This window comes from Episyrphus balteatus, chromosome 2, assembly GCF_945859705.1.
Source record: "Episyrphus balteatus chromosome 2, idEpiBalt1.1, whole genome shotgun sequence".
NCBI lineage: Eukaryota > Metazoa > Arthropoda > Insecta > Diptera > Syrphidae > Episyrphus > Episyrphus balteatus.
The window spans coordinates 54,216,424-54,237,855 of record NC_079135.1 but is presented as its reverse complement, the minus strand read 5'-3'; the positions used below and the strand labels follow the sequence as shown (position 1 = coordinate 54,237,855).

Here is a 21,432-nt window from a genome sequence, read left to right as displayed (position 1 = left end):
CAAAATTGTTGATATAAAACGGGAAAAGTGTGGTGGATTGTGAATCCCTCCGTATTTTAAAACATCAATGATTCCGCAAAACGTGTTCGAATACGGGATTTCGAAAAGCGAAAAATTCCACTTAATAAGATTGTCCTTTTTAATCATTTTTCAGAAGATCAACAAATTGGCGGCGGAAAACAGGGGTCGAAACACCGCACACGATTACGATCATACGTTAACGTTTTGACTATTGCTCTCTCTATTTAATCAGCAGAAAAAGAAAGGGACACATAGCAACCATACGTTAACGACCGTATGCCGTAGTTCGACCCCAGAAAAGTTCTAAGTCCTAATTTTAAATTGGTACAAAGTGTAAACAGTATATATTAATTGCGAGCCATAGCGAGAAAACAATTTTTTTACAGGAAATAAAGTTGGCACATTCTTAAGCTCTATACAAAAAATTATTTTATCCAATTTTAAATACCTTTACAAAATTGAAAAATAGAAAAAAGAGAAAAAAGTTTTTATCACTGAGATTTTGTAACAAAAAATGTATGGGTAAGGCGAGGAGGGGGTTTCATCAAACTCAAATTTCTCCCTTCCTTTAAATTTGATTGAAATGATTACGTCCTATATTTAACGCCTCGAAGTATATAATTTTATTTTCCTTTATTTTGTTCAATTACTGTAATTGCGCAACAAATTATTTCGTATTTTGTTTTTTGTGAAGTGCAGATGTAATTTTTCTTGGTGAGTTCTTAAGCGATACGTTTTTTGTTTTAAGTTTTTGAATGCGATTTGTTGATAAATAAATTAGGTAAATAATAGTATTCTAATAATTGTATTCATTTAACGTGAATATCAATGTGTAAATTTTCTAAATAAATTTATAAATTGTCTTGTGTTGAAGGAGGTTTCGGCATGTTTTGCGTAGGAGGTTTAGTCAAAATGTAGGAACATCCTTATTTTATTCTTATAGTACGTTTCAGCTTTTTCATATTAAAACCTGTATAACCTTTCAGTGAAAATAATAAAAAAATAAAAAAGTAGGTATCCTTATCCTGAGAAGACATTTGATAAGTTAGCCATGCTAGAAGCAGAGGCTACGTTTAGCTGCTGGGGTCCCGGAGCAAAACTAAATTTGGGCCCCTTTGCTCTTTATTTTTCTTTGTAAGACAATGTAAGTTTACTTTTATTTTTGTTTACCTTAGGTATTCAACATTTTGTACCTTGTTTCGGCCAGTTTTTATATCAATTTAAAGTTTAATAAGTGCACTTCTGGTTCGTTTTACCAATGAAGAAAGATTTAAAACTTTGTGAAGCGTTTTTTTTCACCGGAGCCCCTTTTTTTACAAAAGCTTGAATATTTTAAAAAACGTTCAAATGACAAAGCAAATTTAAAAAAAATATTTTTTTTAATTTCTCAAATGGCTTAAGCATAACTACCTAGAGTTCTTGAGATTGAATTTTTCTGACTCCTCATTTATTTTTTTTTAGAACCCAATAAATGTTACGGGCCCCCACCTATTGTGTGGTTAGCCAAAAAGGCCCCTAATTTGAATTTCTTATGTTCCTGGTGATTCGTCGATAAATAATTTTTCGAACTGACGGAACCTCCTATGGCATGGTGAAACCTCCTACTTAAAAGTCGGAACCTCCTACAAGGTAGGATGTTTCATCACTTTTTCTTTATTTACTAATTTACAATAAACTTTGATATGGTTAGTAATTTACTTACTAAAATTTGTTTTTGAATGAGCTTAAACCTTAATAAAAAGCATTTTATGTAAAACGATGGCTATTTATAAAAGGAAGTTCTTAATTTTTAACATGTCCGTTAACGTGTCAAAACCTCCTCGCCCTACCCTATACATTTCATTATGTTTTAAATTGAATTGGGAATCTTAAGGCAAACATTTTAGATAATCCAAGGTGCTTGCAAACTAAATATGTGCTTCACTTTAGAAAAAAAAAAGTTAAACAATAATCTTAAATTGTTTAATTTTCTTTTTCTATCGAGTGGAAACAAGCCAATTTCAATTATTTATTTTTGTTTGATTGTTATAAATAAAGACATTTTCATTTGGCACCCGCGGGGCCCCTCCAAGCGCGGGGCCGTGTGCGGGGGCACACTCCGCACACCTCTTCCGCCGCCTCTGTCCGTAAGGTAGCTCTTCGATCACATAGTTCCTGTCATTTTGCGAAAAAAGCTCTTTTGACAAACAACTGAAATTTCAAATACAGTCGATTCCCTGTAAGTCGTACTTCCAAAGAAAGTTTCGTTGGGCCAACGAAAATGTTTTGTATGAAACGATTTTCGTAATTTTACGAAATTTATTATTTTCAGTGCGGGGGGTTAAACAACGCAAGTTTTCTAATTAATGTGAGAAGGCTAAGGAAGCAAAAATTCACATTCTGAATGTAAGGAATGATGCTCTGTCATTTCCCCTAAGCCTCAATACCTCTATCTCGGTGATACGACAAATAGAAATCAAGATATCAGCTTTTTTAACTTACCATATCAACTATCTTCTTGGAGAGTTTTAAGTTCAAAATAAAAAACAAAAAATTAATCAGAAAAGTCTCCAAAACAAAGTCGCTTAAAAAGCTTATATCTTGAGTTCTATTAATCGCACCGTCAAGAATGATGTCTTCAGGCTTAGGGAAGATGACAGAGCATCAGTTGATCTATTAAAGAATATCAAATAGTGTGAATTTAGCCTATTTATTTGAATTGGATAATTCACATTTTTCAATCCCCTGAAAACAATATACAGCCGTTATTTAAAGCTGCCAGACTTTTGAATTCGTTATAAGAACGCATAGAGCTATAAAAATGCATACTCACATTTTGGTTATACCTCCACTCCAAAAATTTTCTGTGGGCTCTTAGACTAATATAAGAAAGGCAAAAATCCTGAAACCGGTCAATGTCCGAAAATAGATCAAATCGTAGTTTGGCATTTCATAAACGGTCAAACTGCACCAAACTGGGTGTTATAATATACAGTTAATTTGATACCTATATTAAGTTATTGATTTTACCGGACCGTACTAATTTTTTTTCTCATCCGAATATTGTTATTTTGAATTATCAGTTAACTATGACTCTAGAAGTGCAAAGTGAAAGGAACCTGAGTAACATTTAAGCTACCATTCCACCATTTTAATGTGTTTTTATAAGTGCAAATAAATATAAATGTTGCAATTTAATGTTATCAACCTCAAATACATACATTATGTATTTAGAAAGAAAAAAAAAAATTAATATTTAAAATTTAATCACTATCGAAATACTTCACAATCTTAATTTGTTGGTTCCTTTTATTTATATGTTTGTCTGTTGCCCCTTGATAACTTCCACTTTACACGCGCATAGAGAGTAAATGCGACACATATTATAGTTTTAGTATAGAATATTTCTGGTGAACAATATTTCTAGCACATGTTTGTATCAATGTTTCTAAATGTATCTATGCTTCTGGAACGCTGACCTTCACACAAAAAAATAATCTTGTTTAAATTGGTCACACAAAGGGCAACCAAGAATATGGCCTAAAAAAATTTGATGCTTTAAATATGAAAAAATAAATAAAATGAACCACTGGGTCGCGCATACTTGCGCTTGTTCCTTATTAATTCTTTTTGATTTTTTTTTCTTGAAAAAAATGGTTGTCTGTATAGTCGGTTTACGGACCATAATTTTACGTCATAAGGAAACATTGATGAAAAATGGCATACTTTTATGAGTTGAATTGAATTATCATTAACTGAAAATTAAATTTTTTTCATTTCTTTTTGTATACACCAAATTTATAAGAAAATAAAACCAGCTCATAGTATGATATTTAAGCTAAAGATATAGACTTTAGTACCATCTTAAAGCCTAATACTTTTTCTAAGAAATAAAATAGTATTCAAGTCTATACATGTTTTGTGAAAAGTAAAATAATGATTTTTGAAATCACTAATTTTTATAAAAAAGCGAAACACCTAAGTAAATCAATCTCACTATAAGTCCTGCAAGTTTGAGATGTTTTAAAAGATTTCAAAAATTCCTAAAAAAAAAATACTCAAAAATACTCCTAAAAAACAGTTGTTCTTCAAAAAAAATGTTACTATGTCTTATTCGTACTTAATATTGGAAGTTAACAATTATTATATGTTTTTCTTTATTAATGTAATTCAAAAGTTAAGTATAAAATTTGTAAAATTATGAATATTAAAAAAAAAATTGATTTGGACAGATTGGGCGTGTAGGACCCCATTAGAGAATTGAATACAAATTTAAATTTGCCTTAATTTTCTTGTATTGGTTTGAGAAAGAAATAATAAACGTCCATACTCATGGACCCGTTTAAAAAAAAATTATTTTACAAAAAAAAAAAACAAATTAAAACATTTTAAAAATATCTTTTTAATTTTAAGGTATTTAAAACGCTCTTGTATAGAGCTATTTACGAGTAAGCTAGGAATGAAGAAAACGGTTCTATGTTACCGATGGTAACAGTAAATTAATATTTTTTTTTTATTTTGTACGACCTTATTTTAGAAAGCATACACAAAAATTTTAAACAAAAAATAAAATTCCAATTTCATCTGAATCTTACAAAATGCATAACTGCCAAATTTAAAGAAAATCACTACAGTAGTTTAGGCTGCAGTTCAAGACTGACAGACAGACAGAATTACAGGACCACCATGGGTTCGAGTGAAATTCTAATACAGTACATAACGCTTATAAGAAACTCCAAAATTGCACAATATTTGTTTCTTATAACCGAGTGTTTCTTATATTCTTAGAACGGATATAAGAAACAAGTTTCTTATACAAATATACCTACCCAGTAGTACCACAAACTTATCCTCGCCTAAATATTCAATCCAATTATAAATAAAGAACACAAACACAACAAATAACAAATTGAACACTGAACTGAAATTATCTTCAAATAATGTCAAACTCAAACAGTGTCGCCATGAAAATATTTGGAAAAATCTGCAAAAATGACGAAAAAGATCTGCAATGCAGATTTCTTAAAATTTGGGAGACTCCCATTGAAAAAGTTTTCGAACTGATTTCAACTAAAAAAATTACTTCGAGAGTACCTCGCTTGAATTGATAAATTTGTATCATTAGTTTCTTCCCTGGAAGTGTGGCTCTATTGTATTGTTGGGGTTTTTCCAATATAAAATCAAAAATTTACTGAACGTTATGAAAAAACTCCAGGTGATTTGACAACTCTATTATTTAAATAGGAAACATTGTAGGTAGTTTTTGGCAAAATAAATGATGTTTTAGTTCGTCCTTGGCTTTAATTTAATTGACATTTTACTGGAGTTTTTGGAATGTTATCCTTTTTTGTCTTTTAAAGGTTAAGTTTCAGCTGCAGATTAAATCTGCACTGCAGATTTATAGTTCTCAAAAGTCTGGGAATGGGTTAAAAATCTGCAAAATGCAGATAAATCTATTGGCAACACTGCTCAAATGACATTTGCACTTTGAATTTTTCTTAAGGGTTCATGTTTTTTTAGTTTCGTGTTTTTTTTTTAAAGTTTCTTAAATCCAACCAACTTTATGTGTGAGCAAGAAAGTTCGTGGTTTGAAAAATGTTTCTTTTATCAGTGTATCTATGTATCTTTTATCAGTGTTTTTCTTATAAACGCGTTTCTTATAAACACATAATTCAACATTAAAATATATGGTAAAGTACACGGTGCTTTTGTTCGAGTTTCTTTTAAGCGAGGTTTTCTTATAAGCGTGTTTCTTATAAGCGATAAATACTGTATGACGATTTTCAAAATAATTAAATCTTATCTTGATCACATTCTTTTACAAAACCTTTTAGTTTAATTGATTGGTTTGAAAAGAAAAAAACTGTTTATCACTTAACCCAGTTAAATGCCAGACCATTATTTTTTTCTAGGAAACGAGTCCCGAGTGTTTTTGATTATTGCATTTCGCAACAGCAACTTTGTTCGGGTTGATTATTTCAGGAACATGAACACCCAGTTAATTTAAGCTCAAATTTAGAATTTACTGAACACATCAATTACATTATTAATAAAGTGAACTCTATGCTCGGTTTTATAAAACGTTGGGCAAAAGAATTTAGCGACCCCTGTATTGCACTTTCTTTATACAATTGTTACGTTCGGCCCCATCTTGAATATGCTTCCCAAGTATGGACTCCGTTTTATAGAATTCATAAAAGTTGTATTGAATCAATTCAACAACAGTTACATACGTTTCACTATTGCTCAAATTGAAGCAAACTCTCGAGTTTGCCAACTTGAGAGTTGACTTTAACTCGAGAGTTGAAACGCAAGTTGTAATTTCTTTTTATTCACTAATTATTTTCTCAACTCTCCACTTGAAGATCTAAAGTTGGCCAACTTCAAGTTTGAAAAATATCCCTGGGATATTTATGAAATATGGAACAAAAACTGTCATTTTTTTAAATTAAAATTTGAATCTGTCATTTCGATAGCATATTTGTGTTCTATTTTGTGTTTGATTTTTCGATTTTTGTTTGCTTTGGAATATTAATTCGTTAACACAATAACTGCCAACAAAATTTTGACAGAAAAATTAAAACAAAAATCTGAACCAAACTCTCAAGTTTGGTCCGCAAACTTCTACTTTTTAGTTAAGTTGAGAAAACTGGAAGTTGATCAACTCTTGAGTTTAAAATCCAAAGTAGTTTGAAACGTCAACTTGAAGTGAATAAAAGCGAATTCGGAAGTTGAGCATAAAATTCCTCAAGCTATGTTCAACTCCGAGTGAAAAAAGGGCCCTAAAGAGTCTCCCTTTGGACTGATCCTTATATCCTGCCACCATATGAACAAAGGATCCAACTCTTTCAAATTCAGACTTTTATATCAAAGGCGTGTAAATAATGATCTAATATTTCTCCATCAACTTCTTAATGGGCACAATTAGGGTGTCCGTTATTTCCCAAAGTGATGTTTTCGGGGGTGACACCCCCCAGATCTAAAGTTTAGGGCCTAAATAAGGGGAATTTAGCAAAAAAAAAATTTTTTGGAGGTCATTAACCCGTGCCTCTAAGGTCATACTTTCCCCATACAAATTTGTATGGGAAATTTTTAACTCATACATACAATTTTTTTTCTCTCGAGTTAAATCATCTATTTTTAAAATGTTTGTTGATTCTGATTGGAAAATAGTTCCTTTAAAAGATTACATTCAAAATTTCCCGTTAAAAAATGTTTTTATATTTTATTTCGGTTTTTGAAATTATTAGCTGTTTTCGTTGTTTTTGCTTTCACCTATGACATAATTTTAGATGCAGTTTTATTGGTTTTTAATTCTTTTCAAATATTGCATTCAAAAATTTGTGTATAAAAACGGCAAAAATTTCAAAAAAAATTTAAAAAAATTAAAAATTTTGATTTATACACAAATTTTTGAATGCAATATTTGAAAAGAATTACAAATCAATAAAACTGCATCTAAAATTATGTCATAGGTGAAAGCAAAAACAACGAAAACAGCTAATAATTTCAAAAACCGAAATAAAATATAAAAACATTTTTTAACGGGAAATTTTGAATGTAATCTTTTAAAGGAACTATTTTTCAACCAGAATCAACAAACATTTTAAAAATAGATGATTTAACTCGAGAGAAAAAAAATTTTATGTATGAGTTAAAAATTTCCCATACAAATTTGTATGGGGAAAGTATGACCTTAGAGGCACGGGTTAATGACCTCCAAAAAATTTTTTTTTGTTAAATTCCCCTTATTTAGGCCCTAAACTTTCGATCTGGGGGGTGTCTCCCCCGAAAACATCACTTTGGGAAATAACGGACACCCTAGGGCACATTGATGCTCCAATCTTGTTATCCTGTATCGGGATAAATTACCGCCTCTTATTATAGACCGAAGCTTGCTCTAAGCTTACTACATTTGAAATTCTGAAGTGAAAAAAATTGGCAACTTTATTACGTTTTGTTTAGTTCAGTATTTGCAAAATTTTAGCGTGGGATTAGATGAGGCAAGGACTGCGTATGACGTGACCTTGTATTAATAAGAACATTAAAAGTATCTAAAAACGTAAATTGTCAAGTTATTGATTTCTACTTTTTTTTTATAACTTCGAAGAGAACTCAATCAACCAAATCAGTCGCATTTAAGCAAAAAGAAATACATATTCTTAAAAAAAAAAAACCAACAAAAAAAAATCCGCCATCAAGTTTAAAATGTGGTGGCGATAACTTTTCACAATCAAAGGTTATCAAAAAGTTATACCAATGGTGTCGTCTGATTTTTTTCTCACACATGGAACATTTTCGAAATGATTTTTAAGTTGTCAATGACGTTCAAAATATTATGCTCGTAAATTTGTTTTCAACATACTCACAGACAAATCATGCGCTTCTTACAAAACACCAAAAACTCCAAATACCCAATCCGTATTATCTCAGATAAAGTTACAAATAAATTAACAATGCATGAGTTCAACTGAAGTGACATAGAGAAATGGGTAAACTTTCTATTGATTGGATGGCGAAACGACGCATGCTCCATCCTCAGTAAAGTGTGCATTGCTTATAACTCAGTATCACATTTGTTTCTGACCTATGAAATCGTTGCTAAAATTGAGTTCTACAAAGTTGTGAAATTCAAAATGACAACGTGGATGGAAACAATCTCTTGTAGGTGAAGAGTTCATCGGTTATTTTAATATTAGCTTGCGGAAACTGGGCAGATAATTTGGGTGTTGATAAGATTTCTAAATTTCGTGTCTTCTTTTATACTGACTTTTACAAAAAGACTTTATTTTTTTAGCTTTCTGTGCCTTTAGGTTATCGCCTATACCAAGAATATTGATTAAATAAGCGCTTTTTTAATGTTCCTTCAAAGAACATAAGAAAGCTATCAGGAAAATAAAGTTATTCGAGAATAATTGTTATCAATTTGGCGCAAAAAAAAAAAATAGTTTAAAATTAATTGAATTTGAAGCCTTGAATTTGTCCATGTCCACACACAAAATATGTAATGGAATGTTATTTAGGTTACTATTATGAAATTAAAAGCGTCTTTGCAAACTCAGGACCATTGCATGTTTCTTGCTAGTTTAGTAACAATATCTAAGAATTAATAAAATATGTGTTACCGTCAGGAATTATAATAAATTATACACTAGCCATAACAGAAAATGTAGTTTTGAGCATCTTTAATAATTTAAACCATTAAATAACTTGCGTGAGATACAGACTTGTGTCCATACAAAAATTACTAAGGTCACCGAGATCTTTCTAGTAATTTGAGCGCACTATGTTTTACAATGATAGCATGCTAACCATATACCCTTACAAAATACGAATGTGTCTGATAGGCCAAGTATAAAATTTGAAGAGAAAGAAAGAATAATATCAATAAACAAATTTTACAATTACATGGAGGCTTATATGGTTTTAAATAAATAAGAGAAAGATATTGCCCAATGTGAAATCAAAGCATAATGTGTTAAAACAATAAGTGATTTTATTTTTTGTATTTTTATAAAAATGTATTAAAATTTCTTTTGTTAATTATAATATTAGTAAAGCTAATCATTTTTTTCTAAATAAATCAGTTTCATAGATTATTCCATTGCACGAACTCTAGAAAAATGTAAACAAAAAATATAGTCACTGTGGCGTATGCGTGATAAAAAATATAAAACTCTTTTGATAACACTAGTTTACAAAAAAATAAAAATTTTTTGGACACCAAGTGCCGTTATACTTTTCGTATAGATTTGAGCCCAGAGAACTTAAAAATCTTATCTAAAAAAATGTTTATGGATAGGTTTTCGATACATGATTTTTCAAAGTTTTTTGTCGTTGTTTTCCTATCATACTTAGTATTCGGGCTATATCTTGAGTAATAACCGATCAATATGAAAAAAACACCCGGCACATGAAAGCTAAATAAATAAGCAAGAAACACTAGAATAACTTTTCTGGGTAACTCCCAATGTTTAAGTGCAATGTATCAAAACATTTTTAAAACAAACATTTTTAAAGAAAATTCTCACAAAAAAAATTTCTTATTGAAAAGAAAAAATCAAAATCTTTCGAATTCTCATACTTTTTGTATGTGTAGTACACTCTCTGGCAAAGATAACAAGATACTTTTCATCAAAATCTAAAGATAAGTTATATAGATATGACCATTTAAGTAATGGTCGAAATTTTCGACTCTTGTTACTTTTTGAGTTTTGGTCTATAACTTGAAAAGAAAGTCGAATTCGAAAATTTTTATTAAGTCATTTTTTGTAGATAATTCAATTTCCTAATGAAATGTATTCTTTTCAAAAATTTTATAATTAAAATATTGTAAAGGAGAAAAGAAGATACTTTATCTTTCAACATAATGGTCTGAAAAACGTACCTTTAATTACGTTAGTTAGTAGATGTTGAAAAAAAAGCATCAACATCGGAGTGGTTTAGTCCGGTTCTCGGTGCTATGGATTCTATTCATCTGATAGTATAACACGGTGGGCAGGAAGCATCGATAGGTTGCACAAAAATGTCGGCAAAAACTGCAAGTTCGGTTGTATTTGATGATGATTATACGTGCAAAATCCGTTGGAATTCAAATCGTATCTGCCCCTTTTCAAAAGTTATTCATATTTTTGTATTTCTAACCGGGACAATTTGGAATAAAAATCAAAAGTTCTTAGGCGACAAGAATTGATAACGGTATTTTGTAGAGGAGTTTAATACAATAATTTTTTACTATGGGACGGGGGGTCCATCTCCCACCCTTTAGTCGGGAGGGGCAATTTTCTAAAATATCACGTTAAATACAAAAAAAAAATTATTAAAAAAATTGTTCTCGAAATAATCAACTTCAAAGTCAAAATTTGATAAAAAAGTAAAAAAAAGACTAGAGAGAAATCAAAGCGTAATGTGTTAACCCTTTGTTCTCGGAGTAACTTTTTTTTGTATTTTGTTCACTAAAAAAATACAAAAATCCTGAGAAAAAGTTTTGCTATTCCCTGATTACACGCCAAAACGATAAAATAATGATTATAATAGTAATAACATTGTATTAGGAAACATTTGAGTTGAGAGTACAAAAGTTGCAGTCCATTTTCAGTAAAAATAAGTAAAAAATATAAATGCCCTTAATAACCAATGGCGCAAATTTACAGTCAGCACTCGTTTAAGCGATAGAGCACTCGTTTAGGTTTAAATCCTCGTCTAACTTTTTCTCATTTTGAAACAGTTTAAACTACTCTTCTAACTAGAGTAGACATGTAACGTAACGTAAGCAAATTTGTAGTTAAACACACCTAAATTTGAAAGAAAAGTAAGTCAAACGAACCCTTAAAAAAAAACAAACAAAATTAACAAATTGCAAAAAAATTATAAAGAAAGTTCAAGTGATTTTTATTACTTGTTTTTATCAAGTATTACTGATATAAAATTAAAACTAAAAAAGGCAAAAATTAAACACTGGCCTTGGCTTCAATTTGATATTGGAAAAATTGTCTGAAGTTTATCTGAAGCATAATTTTTCTTGTATAGTTCTGGATATTATTTTGTTCAATTATGTGTTCAAATATGAGAAGAATTAATTTAAAAGAATTTTTTTCAATTCTAAAACAAATTTTCTTTACTTTTTTTGCTTTTCATTGGCAAACATCAGCAAAAAAAGCATACTTTAAAAAGATAAACAAGAGTTTTGCTGCTTTTAAAGTTGACCGACCTGTTTAACGATAAAGTATACATTAAGTCGTTCGACAATAACTTAGTGTCGACTCTCGTTATAATTTTTTTTTTAGATCCTACCTCTGTTTTAAAGTAGATTTAGTGTAGGGTTTAAATGTTTGAAAATTTGCGCTAATAGGTGCTTATTAAACTATTATATAGATCGAAAAAAGAAATTTTGTTACTAAAAACATGTTAACATATTCTATAGATTGCAAAAACATCATAAATCATTCTCTTTCAGTGTTAACATTATTTAATTTTGTAACTCTAAGATTAAGGCTACTTGAAAAATTGAGAAAACCTTCACAAATAATGCAATTTTTTAACATTTTAACTCATGATGTAATAGCTCATTAATTTAAAAGTTTTGATTATTGCAAGAAAAAATAAAAAATAATTAATAGGTGCTGAAACCACTAGGAAGTAAAGGGATAAAACAATAAGTGATTTTATTTATTTTTTTGTATTTTTATAAAAATATTAAAATTTATTTTGAGGATTACAATATTAGTAAAGCTACACCTTTTTTGAAATAAATCATTTTCATAGACCAATTCCATTGCACGAACTCAAGAAAAATGTAAACAAAAAATATAGTCACTATGGTGTATGAGTGATAAAAAAATCTTTTGATAATTTTCATGTTTTTTTTCGTATTGAAACCCACAGTTTTGACAAGAATAGTGTTGTTTTAAAATTTTTTTTCCCAAATTTTTTACTTTGAAATCGATAATTTCGAAATGATTGATTGAAATAACTTGATTTAAAAATTAGAATTAGAATTTGTTTTTATTTTAACAATTTTTTTTAGAAAATTGCCTCTCCCGCCTAAACGGAGAGAGTACCCCTCTACAAAATACACCTAAGTTATCGTAATCGTGCAATTCGATCACCTCGTATAAGCTTGTGTGTGACATCAAATTATGTGATCGAACGGTAATTGTCACATCTTTCCGTAGGGAAGAGTGCCCTTTGTAGATTGGAAGAAGGTAACTTCACCCATTGATTAGGCGTGTAATCATCTCGTATAAGCTTGGAGACAAGAATCATGATCTATCCTAACCCGATTTCTCCCATCTTTTCCAAAATCTCTGAGAGTATTTCGTCTGGCCCAACAGCTTTTCCTTTTTTGGAGTATTTTGCTGTTCAATAACTTCTCCGACTGTGATATCGGATATTTCGCTTAGTTTAGATCCTTCAGATTGCTGTCGCCACCTGTGAAGAATTTCGTCGTCTTTCACAAGTAGTTGACCTTGAGCATTTCTTCTTCCTTGTGCAATGAACTACAGAAATACTAAAGTACAGAACAGCGCCACGGTAATTAGAAATATCAAACATTTATCATAGATTTAAAACATAAAACCTACATATTTGCGGTATAAAAAGCATCACAGAATAAGGTCTTCTTCAATATACCGAATTATCACCCGTATTCTGCTATTCGATTCACGTGAATCGAAAGATTTCCTTCCTTTACCACATCAACATGGCTTTGAAAAAACGCTATATTTCGAAAGCAAGACGCTGTTTCCGTGTGTTTTATAAATTTTTTAAGAAAAAAAAATTGTTTAAGTTCAATTTAAACGCCCATTTAAACGCTTCTTATTTTAGACCTTCACGTGAATCGAACTGCAGAATACGGCTGTATAGGTATATCAGACAACTCTGAATTTTCGCTTTGGCCAGAAAATTCCTCATATAAAAACATTTCGTGATACCCCGATACCCGGAATTTTTTTATAATGCCTTTTCAAATTTTTACAAAAACATACACACACCACTTTTTCAAATAGTTTGGCACTACTGCTAGATGTATCTGAAACATTGTATATACACATTTTATAACAACCAAAAACTAATTTAAACAGTCCATTCAAGCACTTAAGATGTTGCAACATTACAGCTCAACTTCCAAGTTCCAACAGTGCCGTATGAAAGGTGTGGGACTTCAAACTCAAAACATTATGTGCCCATGCCGGCCGGCAAGGCGAAGGCACTTCTATTCTCTAGCATAGTGGTGGTCTCGTTGTGTTTCCAATCCATTGTCAAAGTACAGAAGATGATGATGAATGGCTAGGCAAGTGGGTGGTTTAAAAAACAACAAAAAATACATAACTGGAAATGGAGCTACACAAGTCGACTTTTCTGTAGGTCTTTTTGTATTAAAAAAAAAAAACAGAATAGGTACTTTTGGTATTATGAGGTTCGCTATAAGGCATTCGAGCTTTCTGGTTGCTATAAAGATACTAAAATCGTGATGATGATAGTGGAAGTGGATTGCGCGAATTTAACAACCAACATGTGGCGTCGAATATTTGTATGTATCTGTGTTTGTGTGTGCGTGTATGTGTTGTGGGGTTTGGTGGTTTGGTTATGATTATGATTCGGGCTAGTTGGAAGATATTTAGATACTTTTTTGCTTTGTTGGTTGGATTTTTCGTCGGGAATATCTCCTCGCCTTCGCCTTCGTTGTCGTTCTCGTTGTTTTCGCCACGCGCTGCCGTGGTGTGGAAGTCATCTTCGGATGATTCGTGTCGTGATTGTCAGGTTTTCTTTCGTATTCATTTCGTTTACATACGGATTTTTGTTTGTGTTTTAATGTTTTTGTTCGTTTTTCTGTAGGGAACCAAAACGATTTGAGTCAAGAATTTCATTCAGTTGCGCGCCGTCAAACAGCACCAACGCAGATCATCCGTTGTGCATTTTCGGTATTAAATATTATTTATTTGTGTAGAATTATTTTTTTTTTTATATATTAACAGAAAAATAAAGTGAAAGTATATGAAACGTTCATTGGGCTGCCACAAGGTTCAAACTTTGATCCTTATGTGTGTTTCTTATGAGACGTTTCTTGCTTTTCCTTCATTTTTTTACGGTTTTTCTGCGATCATGTGTGTGTGTTTTTTGAATTTTTTTTTTTGTTGGACAAAAGTCAATTCGCACATTCGCAGGATAAGGACAAGATAATACAAAAAAAAAAGATTAAAAATAAAAAAGAATTTTATGCAGTTTTGTTTTACATCGTTAAAACTATTCTGATATTGTCGTCCGAGCCGGAGCTGGTCGATCGTCGTTCGGTTCGATCGAATATATTCGATCCCACTTTTGCTAATTTAGTCTTAATGTGATCGTGTACTTAGATTTTCATTTTGAAAAAAATATCCGTATACCTACCTACTGATGGATTTTATAAATAACATTTTTTTAATTTTTCCTTTTTTTTTTATTTTTGCGTTCTAGCCGACTTTTTTTAAGTTTTTTTTAGTGACAAGAAAAATATTTTGTTTTTAAGACCTCTCATCAGGGTAAAAGAAAAGTGTATATAATTCTTGTTGTTCGCAATCGTTTGGAGCAACAATGGGGATCAATCCCCGTTTGGATAAATCTCCAATGCAGATAGCGTCATTATGGAAATTATTAGCGGTTTGCATTATTGTGCAATCTCTAGGAGTATTTGCTAAGGTAAGATTTTATTTAATAACAAAAGGCCCACCCTTTAAAGGAATTCATATTTTTTTACTACCAGTGTGGTCGATAGTCAAGTTAATTCTTAAAAAGGTACCTAATGTAGATCTGTATGAGTGTGCTTACAATTTTTTTTTTACCAATAATAACCATTATGCGTTAAATATTTGAAGGTCTCTTGATACATCAATTACAATATATTGTTCATTGGATATTATTATATCGCTGGACTAACCACGTTTTATATTTTCGCTGATACGGAATTATGTTCATAAAGAGTCATATTAAAAAAAAAATATGGAATGGACAGTGACTCACATGTTTGAATCAATGGGGACTTGAAATAAGACGAAAGAAAATTGTCGACTTCAAGGAATTTTTCAATACATTCTTAAAAAAAAAATTAGGTATTTATAAACCGGTTTCTTTTTTTTTCTTTTCATTCCTGAAAAAAAAAAAAATAGATTTTTTAATATAGAAATCTTGAATGATATACTCTTAAATCTAGTTTTACAAAGAAAGCGTTTCTGGGCAGTACATTCAGAGTTATTTTCGACTTTTTTTTTACTATCAAAATTGGCCTTATCTGGTTTGTAAAATTTATCTGAGAAATAGTTTTTAAGCTTTGATAAAAATAAATCTGCGATCTGAAGAAGATATGGTTAATCGTTTGACAGAAAACTTTTTTATTTTTGCTTGAAAATGTTAGTATTATACAATTATGTATTCTTATAGGTATTTGGCTTTCTCGCAAAATAGTTCACCGGATAATAGCTGTGTTTTTGGCATTTCTAACAGTATGCGCAGTTTACAGTTAACATGTATTACAGAAGCAACACGAAGCTGCCGATGAGAATAGAAGATAAATTAAGATAAATTAAGAAGATAAATCTAGCTCTAGCTCCTTAATCTTTTTGTTCAATGGGATAGTTTGCGGATAGTTTTGCCAAAAAAACACACCTAATGATAATTGCCATTTCATAGGTTCGGTAACTACATTTTTACACAAATTGATCTTACCTACCTATTTTATGGAAACTATGTTTTTGAAATTTTATTGAAGACGTTTTCAACTAGTATCTTTTGACAGAGTTATGATTTTTAATGATTTCAAAATAAAAGAGTGTTAATGTATATTTAAAAAATAAAACAGTTTTTTAAAATTTTAATAGTCGAATAAATTTTACGAATTTCTGGGTGAAATAGAGTTTTAAATTTTAAAAGATTCAGCCTTTAAGACACCTATTCAAAATGACAAATTGCTATTTGTTTTGAAAGAGTTTGCTTTGAAATGACCCATAAACCTTTTGTTATTTATTTATTTTATTTTTATTACCTATTTTTTTTTTTTTTTAACTTTTTAAGAAACCAAACGAAATATGTCTGTATTTTTTCGTAAATTATGTTTAATTTGTTGATCTTTAAAATCTTAAAAAAAATTATAATCAGCCCTATTCTCAATGAAAACTCCCGGGGAAATGTGCTTGGGAAATGGGAAATATTTGTTAACTTTTTTCGAAATTTGTATGAGCTTCGGTTAATTAAAAGCCTTTTTCTATATTCAAATATTCCTTATACTGAAATAATACTATACATTTTCAATTTTTGTTGCATTTCTTAAGGTCGAAGTTTCTCTCTCTCTCGAATTTTTCTTCTTTCATTTTGAGAGTTTGACTTATAGAAGTTCCACTTGGTATATTATACAGAAAGTAATTGAAAATGAAGCAATAAATTTTCTACAAAAAATTCCCACCCGTGACTATAAAATATAACTAAAACCATAGCCAATACAGCGCATATGTGTATGCATGTATATTTATATGTACATTTTTAAACTTTTCGTAATGGAACATCAAAACTTGTAAATGAAAACAAATTTTGAATCTCGTCTAAACACTGAATCATGCAAATAATACTATGGTTGATGATAAGTTTTAAAGCTGTAATTAATAAAAGCAAGTGCGTACAAAATTTGCGTTTATTTTAAAAATATTGGCACCCATTAAATGGCGTTCAAATTACAATGAACATCTGCAAGTAATTTCAGACGTGATTAAAAGCAACAGTTTGTTTCTGTTAATTCATGAAAATTAAAACCACATAACATAATCGTTGTACAAGAACTTTGTTTGAAAATACACCTACTTGCGAGGTCCATGTGAGTTATTTTTCAATGAAATAAACACACAAAAAAAAAATCATTCAAAAATATGCCCGCAGCTAATCTTTTTATCATTCCGGTATCTCTCATTAATTAAATTCACTAAAATCCTAATAATTAAGATGATTTTTTTTTTAAACAATAAAATTTCAATCAAGTATCGAAGCCAAGTTTTTTTTTTTTAACAAACAACACAACATGTTCAGGATGCGAATATTTGTTTGGTTTCTTTTCGATTTTGTTATCTTCTAATTGTATTTTAAAATAAATCAATTTGGCCACCGTCAACTATGCAAATGAAAGGCATAACTATCTTAAGTTTTTAAGTCTTAACTTAGCACAGTTAATTAAAATTATTGAGACAAAAGTTGATAAGATTTATACATATTTAAATATCAAAATATTATATTCACATCACACCCTAGAACAACCTTCGTTCCTCCTGTACCGGAAGCTTCTATGTAAATTGTTAATGAATATCCAAATTATGTTTAGCTTGACAAATTAATATGAAGATCAAATGGTTATGATACTCATATAATTTGTTAATCTAAAGATTTAATATAAAAGCGTGTATTTTCAATATTATTCCAAAAGTTTGTTAAAAAAAAGATAAATAAATTAAACAATAAACAAGCCTATCACTCAGAGTTTGTTGTTTCTAAATGCTTAATCCATTAATCTGAAACAAATTTAACCCAAATAATGATCTAATATTACTTCAAGGGTATATTCTTTAATTTTTCCCTTTTTCGATAGATTTTAAAGACAAAAGATTTACACTGAAGAAAAAAATTCTCAAAAAGTTGCTTGAAATCTTTTTTTTTAGATTGAATTTTACATGAATCCCTCATGTATCATAATCATAATTATAATTAACATAATTATGTAATTTTCATTTGCGTGGAAGCAAATTGATCAGAAAAGTGTAAAAAAAGCGGTACCTAAATAAATGCATAAGAATATTATAACTTATAGTTTATATACAATCGAAATTTCATATCGATTGTAATTTAGCTTCAGTTCAATTGGAAATAAGTTTGAAATCAGTTAAAAACTAGTTTCAAATCGGTTGTAAGCTATTAAATATTGTTTTGTTATCTTGTTTTTGGACTTGTATTCACATTGAAGCATGTTTAGTAAAGAAGATTGAAAATAAGTTTTTAATAAATTGAAATTAAGTTTAAAATGTATAACTTTTTTAAATTAACTCTTTGTTCTAATTTACATTATTTCGCGTCAAAAATCTATTTTCAACTTCTATAGTTCACTTTAAAGGGTTTAACAAACTTTGAAAAAAAAAAAAAAAATGGCAATTCATTGTGATTACAAATGTGTTTTGAGGTCTAAAAATTATTTGAAATGTAATGATAAAAGATGTAAATGAATAAATTAATGGAGACATGCTTAAATAATTTGTAGATTTTGTTTGAGTGTACCTACTATAAAACATTTTTTTTTTATGTTGGAAGGTACCTACTGATCGTTTTTAATTTTAATCTTGTACGATCAGAAGCGCATTTTTTGATGGCGGTTTACATTTTCTTAAACTGAACACACGGCCAGAGTCCAAAGCATTAAATATGCATTTCTGTGTGGCATACAAAAAAACAAAGATGTTTGTATGTCTACTATACGATGTAGTTTAAGTACATATTCCACCAAATAAGCAGTTCACCTTAAGTTATTTGACATTCAGCATCAGCATATTTACTGACGCACTTCAGATGGCACTTAAGGTTTTTTAAATATATTTTTTTTTTACAGCATTTACCTGGTTCGGACGATGGACCAAGAAAAATGTAATAAAAACAAAGATAAGCTGAGCCTGCATCATGATGGAATAACTACCGACACGATGCGCCTCTAAAATATGATGAGAAATAATAATTTGTATCTGATACTTAAAATGAATAAATGTGAAGATATACATAATTTAAGCTTTCCGTCTTGAGGAATCTGTGTAAATGATAAATATTTTTGATGATGTCTGCTTTTCCTGCCAGCCATTCTGACTGTGGAATCAGAAACCAGTTCGGTAGTGTTTTTTTTTTGAATAAATGATCGGACTCCCTTGAATAAACATTTTTGTGAAGCCGAAAGTGTTTTTTTTTTGTCTTAAATATATCTGATAGATTGTTTTTTTTTATTTATTTATTTTGATTCTTCTTTTTGGATTGTTTGGTCTAGAAGCATACATTCCAGACAATGTTTTTCTATGTTATATATGACGACATAGAACTACTGTTGTTGTTTATTCAGTGACGTAAGTTTAAGATTCTCCCTTGAATGTTGTTAGATAGTTATCATGTTGTAGATGGCATTTTCAGTTTTCTAAGAAACGATGAAAGTAGTTTGATATATTTATTTATTTGTTGTTTATTGTAATTTAATGTTTGTTTTTTAATTAAAACTCATTTATTATAAGGCATTATGCACTTCTTGTTTATGCTTGTTAAAAAAAATAGGTCTCCCCAAAACACCACATATGTATTGTAAAATGACATCAGCTTTGTGTCATAGTTTTGAATAAAAAAAAGAAGAAAAATGTGTTTCTTTCATTTTCATTGACAAATTAACTTAGTACTTCAAGTAACAAGTATATCTTATTTCGAAATGTCTTTCTCATGTCTGGAAATAACGCCTTTTTATATTTTTCTCTTGAACTACCCAGAATGACCCAATTTATTTTTAAAGATGTTCTTAAAATGTTCAGTTAAGACATTTTTCAATATTTTTCTTATTGAAGGGGTACAGTGCAAGTCACATTTCAATAAGCTTAGGAAGGGTACAAGTCTTGCTTCAAATTTTTATTAGTTAATACAAGCATTGACATCATCCTGATAAATAGATATTTGGAGAAGCGATTTGGTATTTTTCGTTGTACCTATATTAAACTGATTTGATAACTTTTTTACAGACAATATATTAAATTCTTAAATTTTCAATTTTATAAACCAATCAATAAGATTATGCTTTTTTTTGGAAAAGTGTATAAAATTTAAGAACTCCGATCGATCGCCATAATGTTAATTATTTCTTTTAACTATTGAATCGGGTTTACATTTCCATACTTATGTTTGTTACAAGAATGTATGCAACGAATGAAATGAAATTAAAATCTTATTGAAAGTATGTTTTATAATTTTAGAAAACTAGTAGACAAACGACCATCTGCTTTTGTTTTCATTTGAAATTTATTATAGCAGTAAATAATAAATACCACTTTGGCACCAGATTACATAATAAATAAATATTGAATATTATTCACGAATTTATGTGAATATTTAAACTTTTCTTGAATAATTTTTTTTAGAACATCACCTCTCGTGGAGTGAAATATACCCTCTATTTCAGTACACAATTCTTGCATTATTAACCCCTTCAGAGAAATAAAAAAAAAAAAACTAACAGGTGTTTTAAAGTACATGATTTTTTTGGAAGGAAATAAAAAGTGAATTAAATTTCACTCGTTGAAATCCTTGAAAAATGTATAGAAATAACATCTATAAGATATTGTTTTAAAAATTAAAGTTTTTTCACTCTGAATTTTGAAATTTAAGGATCATTTAAAAAAAGTTTATTTGACCAATTGGAAGTTTAAACTCCTAAATGATGCGATCGCTTTAAGAAAATAAAATATCAATATTGAAGTAAAACTTTTCTGTCAATTCATTGTTTACATTTACGGCCAATTTCTTCACATAAGTCCTAAGTCAGCTTAGTACCCGGTCTAGCTAGACCAGGCCCTAGCACTAGTACTCGGTCCTAAGGAAAAGTTAGGACCCGAGCATTTCTTCACATATATAGGACCGGATCTAAGTTCACAACGCAGTCCTAAGAATTAATACGTATAAAACTGGTCTGTCATTCTGACAATATTTTGTTGTTTAAAATAATTAATTTTGATATTTGAAATAATTTATTTTCATATTTAAGAGATTTTAACAAAATAAAGAAAGACAAAAAGTAGAAAATAATAAAAGGACTATCAAAATAATTTAAAAACAAATGTGCTCAAACGTAACAAGAAGCCAACAAGCAAAACAAATTCGATTCATTTATCAAGAAATTTAACAGTCACGAATTAA

At 29.7% G+C, this 21,432-nt stretch overlaps 1 protein-coding gene across 28 annotated transcripts in view; it reads left to right on the top strand.

Moving 5' to 3' along the window:
• Window positions 1–14,318: 14,318 nt before the first annotated feature.
• LOC129910762 (basement membrane-specific heparan sulfate proteoglycan core protein) overlaps window positions 14,319–21,432 on the top strand; it is a 180,583-nt gene continuing 173,469 nt past the window's right edge. For all 28 annotated transcript variants that reach the window (XM_055988292.1, XM_055988298.1, XM_055988295.1 and 25 more), the window contains exons 1-2: window positions 14,319–14,423; window positions 14,956–15,177. In XM_055988292.1, the coding sequence (XP_055844267.1) occupies window positions 15,073–15,177 (105 nt within the window). In that variant the 5' untranslated portion in view covers window positions 14,319–14,423; window positions 14,956–15,072. The remainder of the gene's footprint in view (window positions 14,424–14,955; window positions 15,178–21,432) is intronic.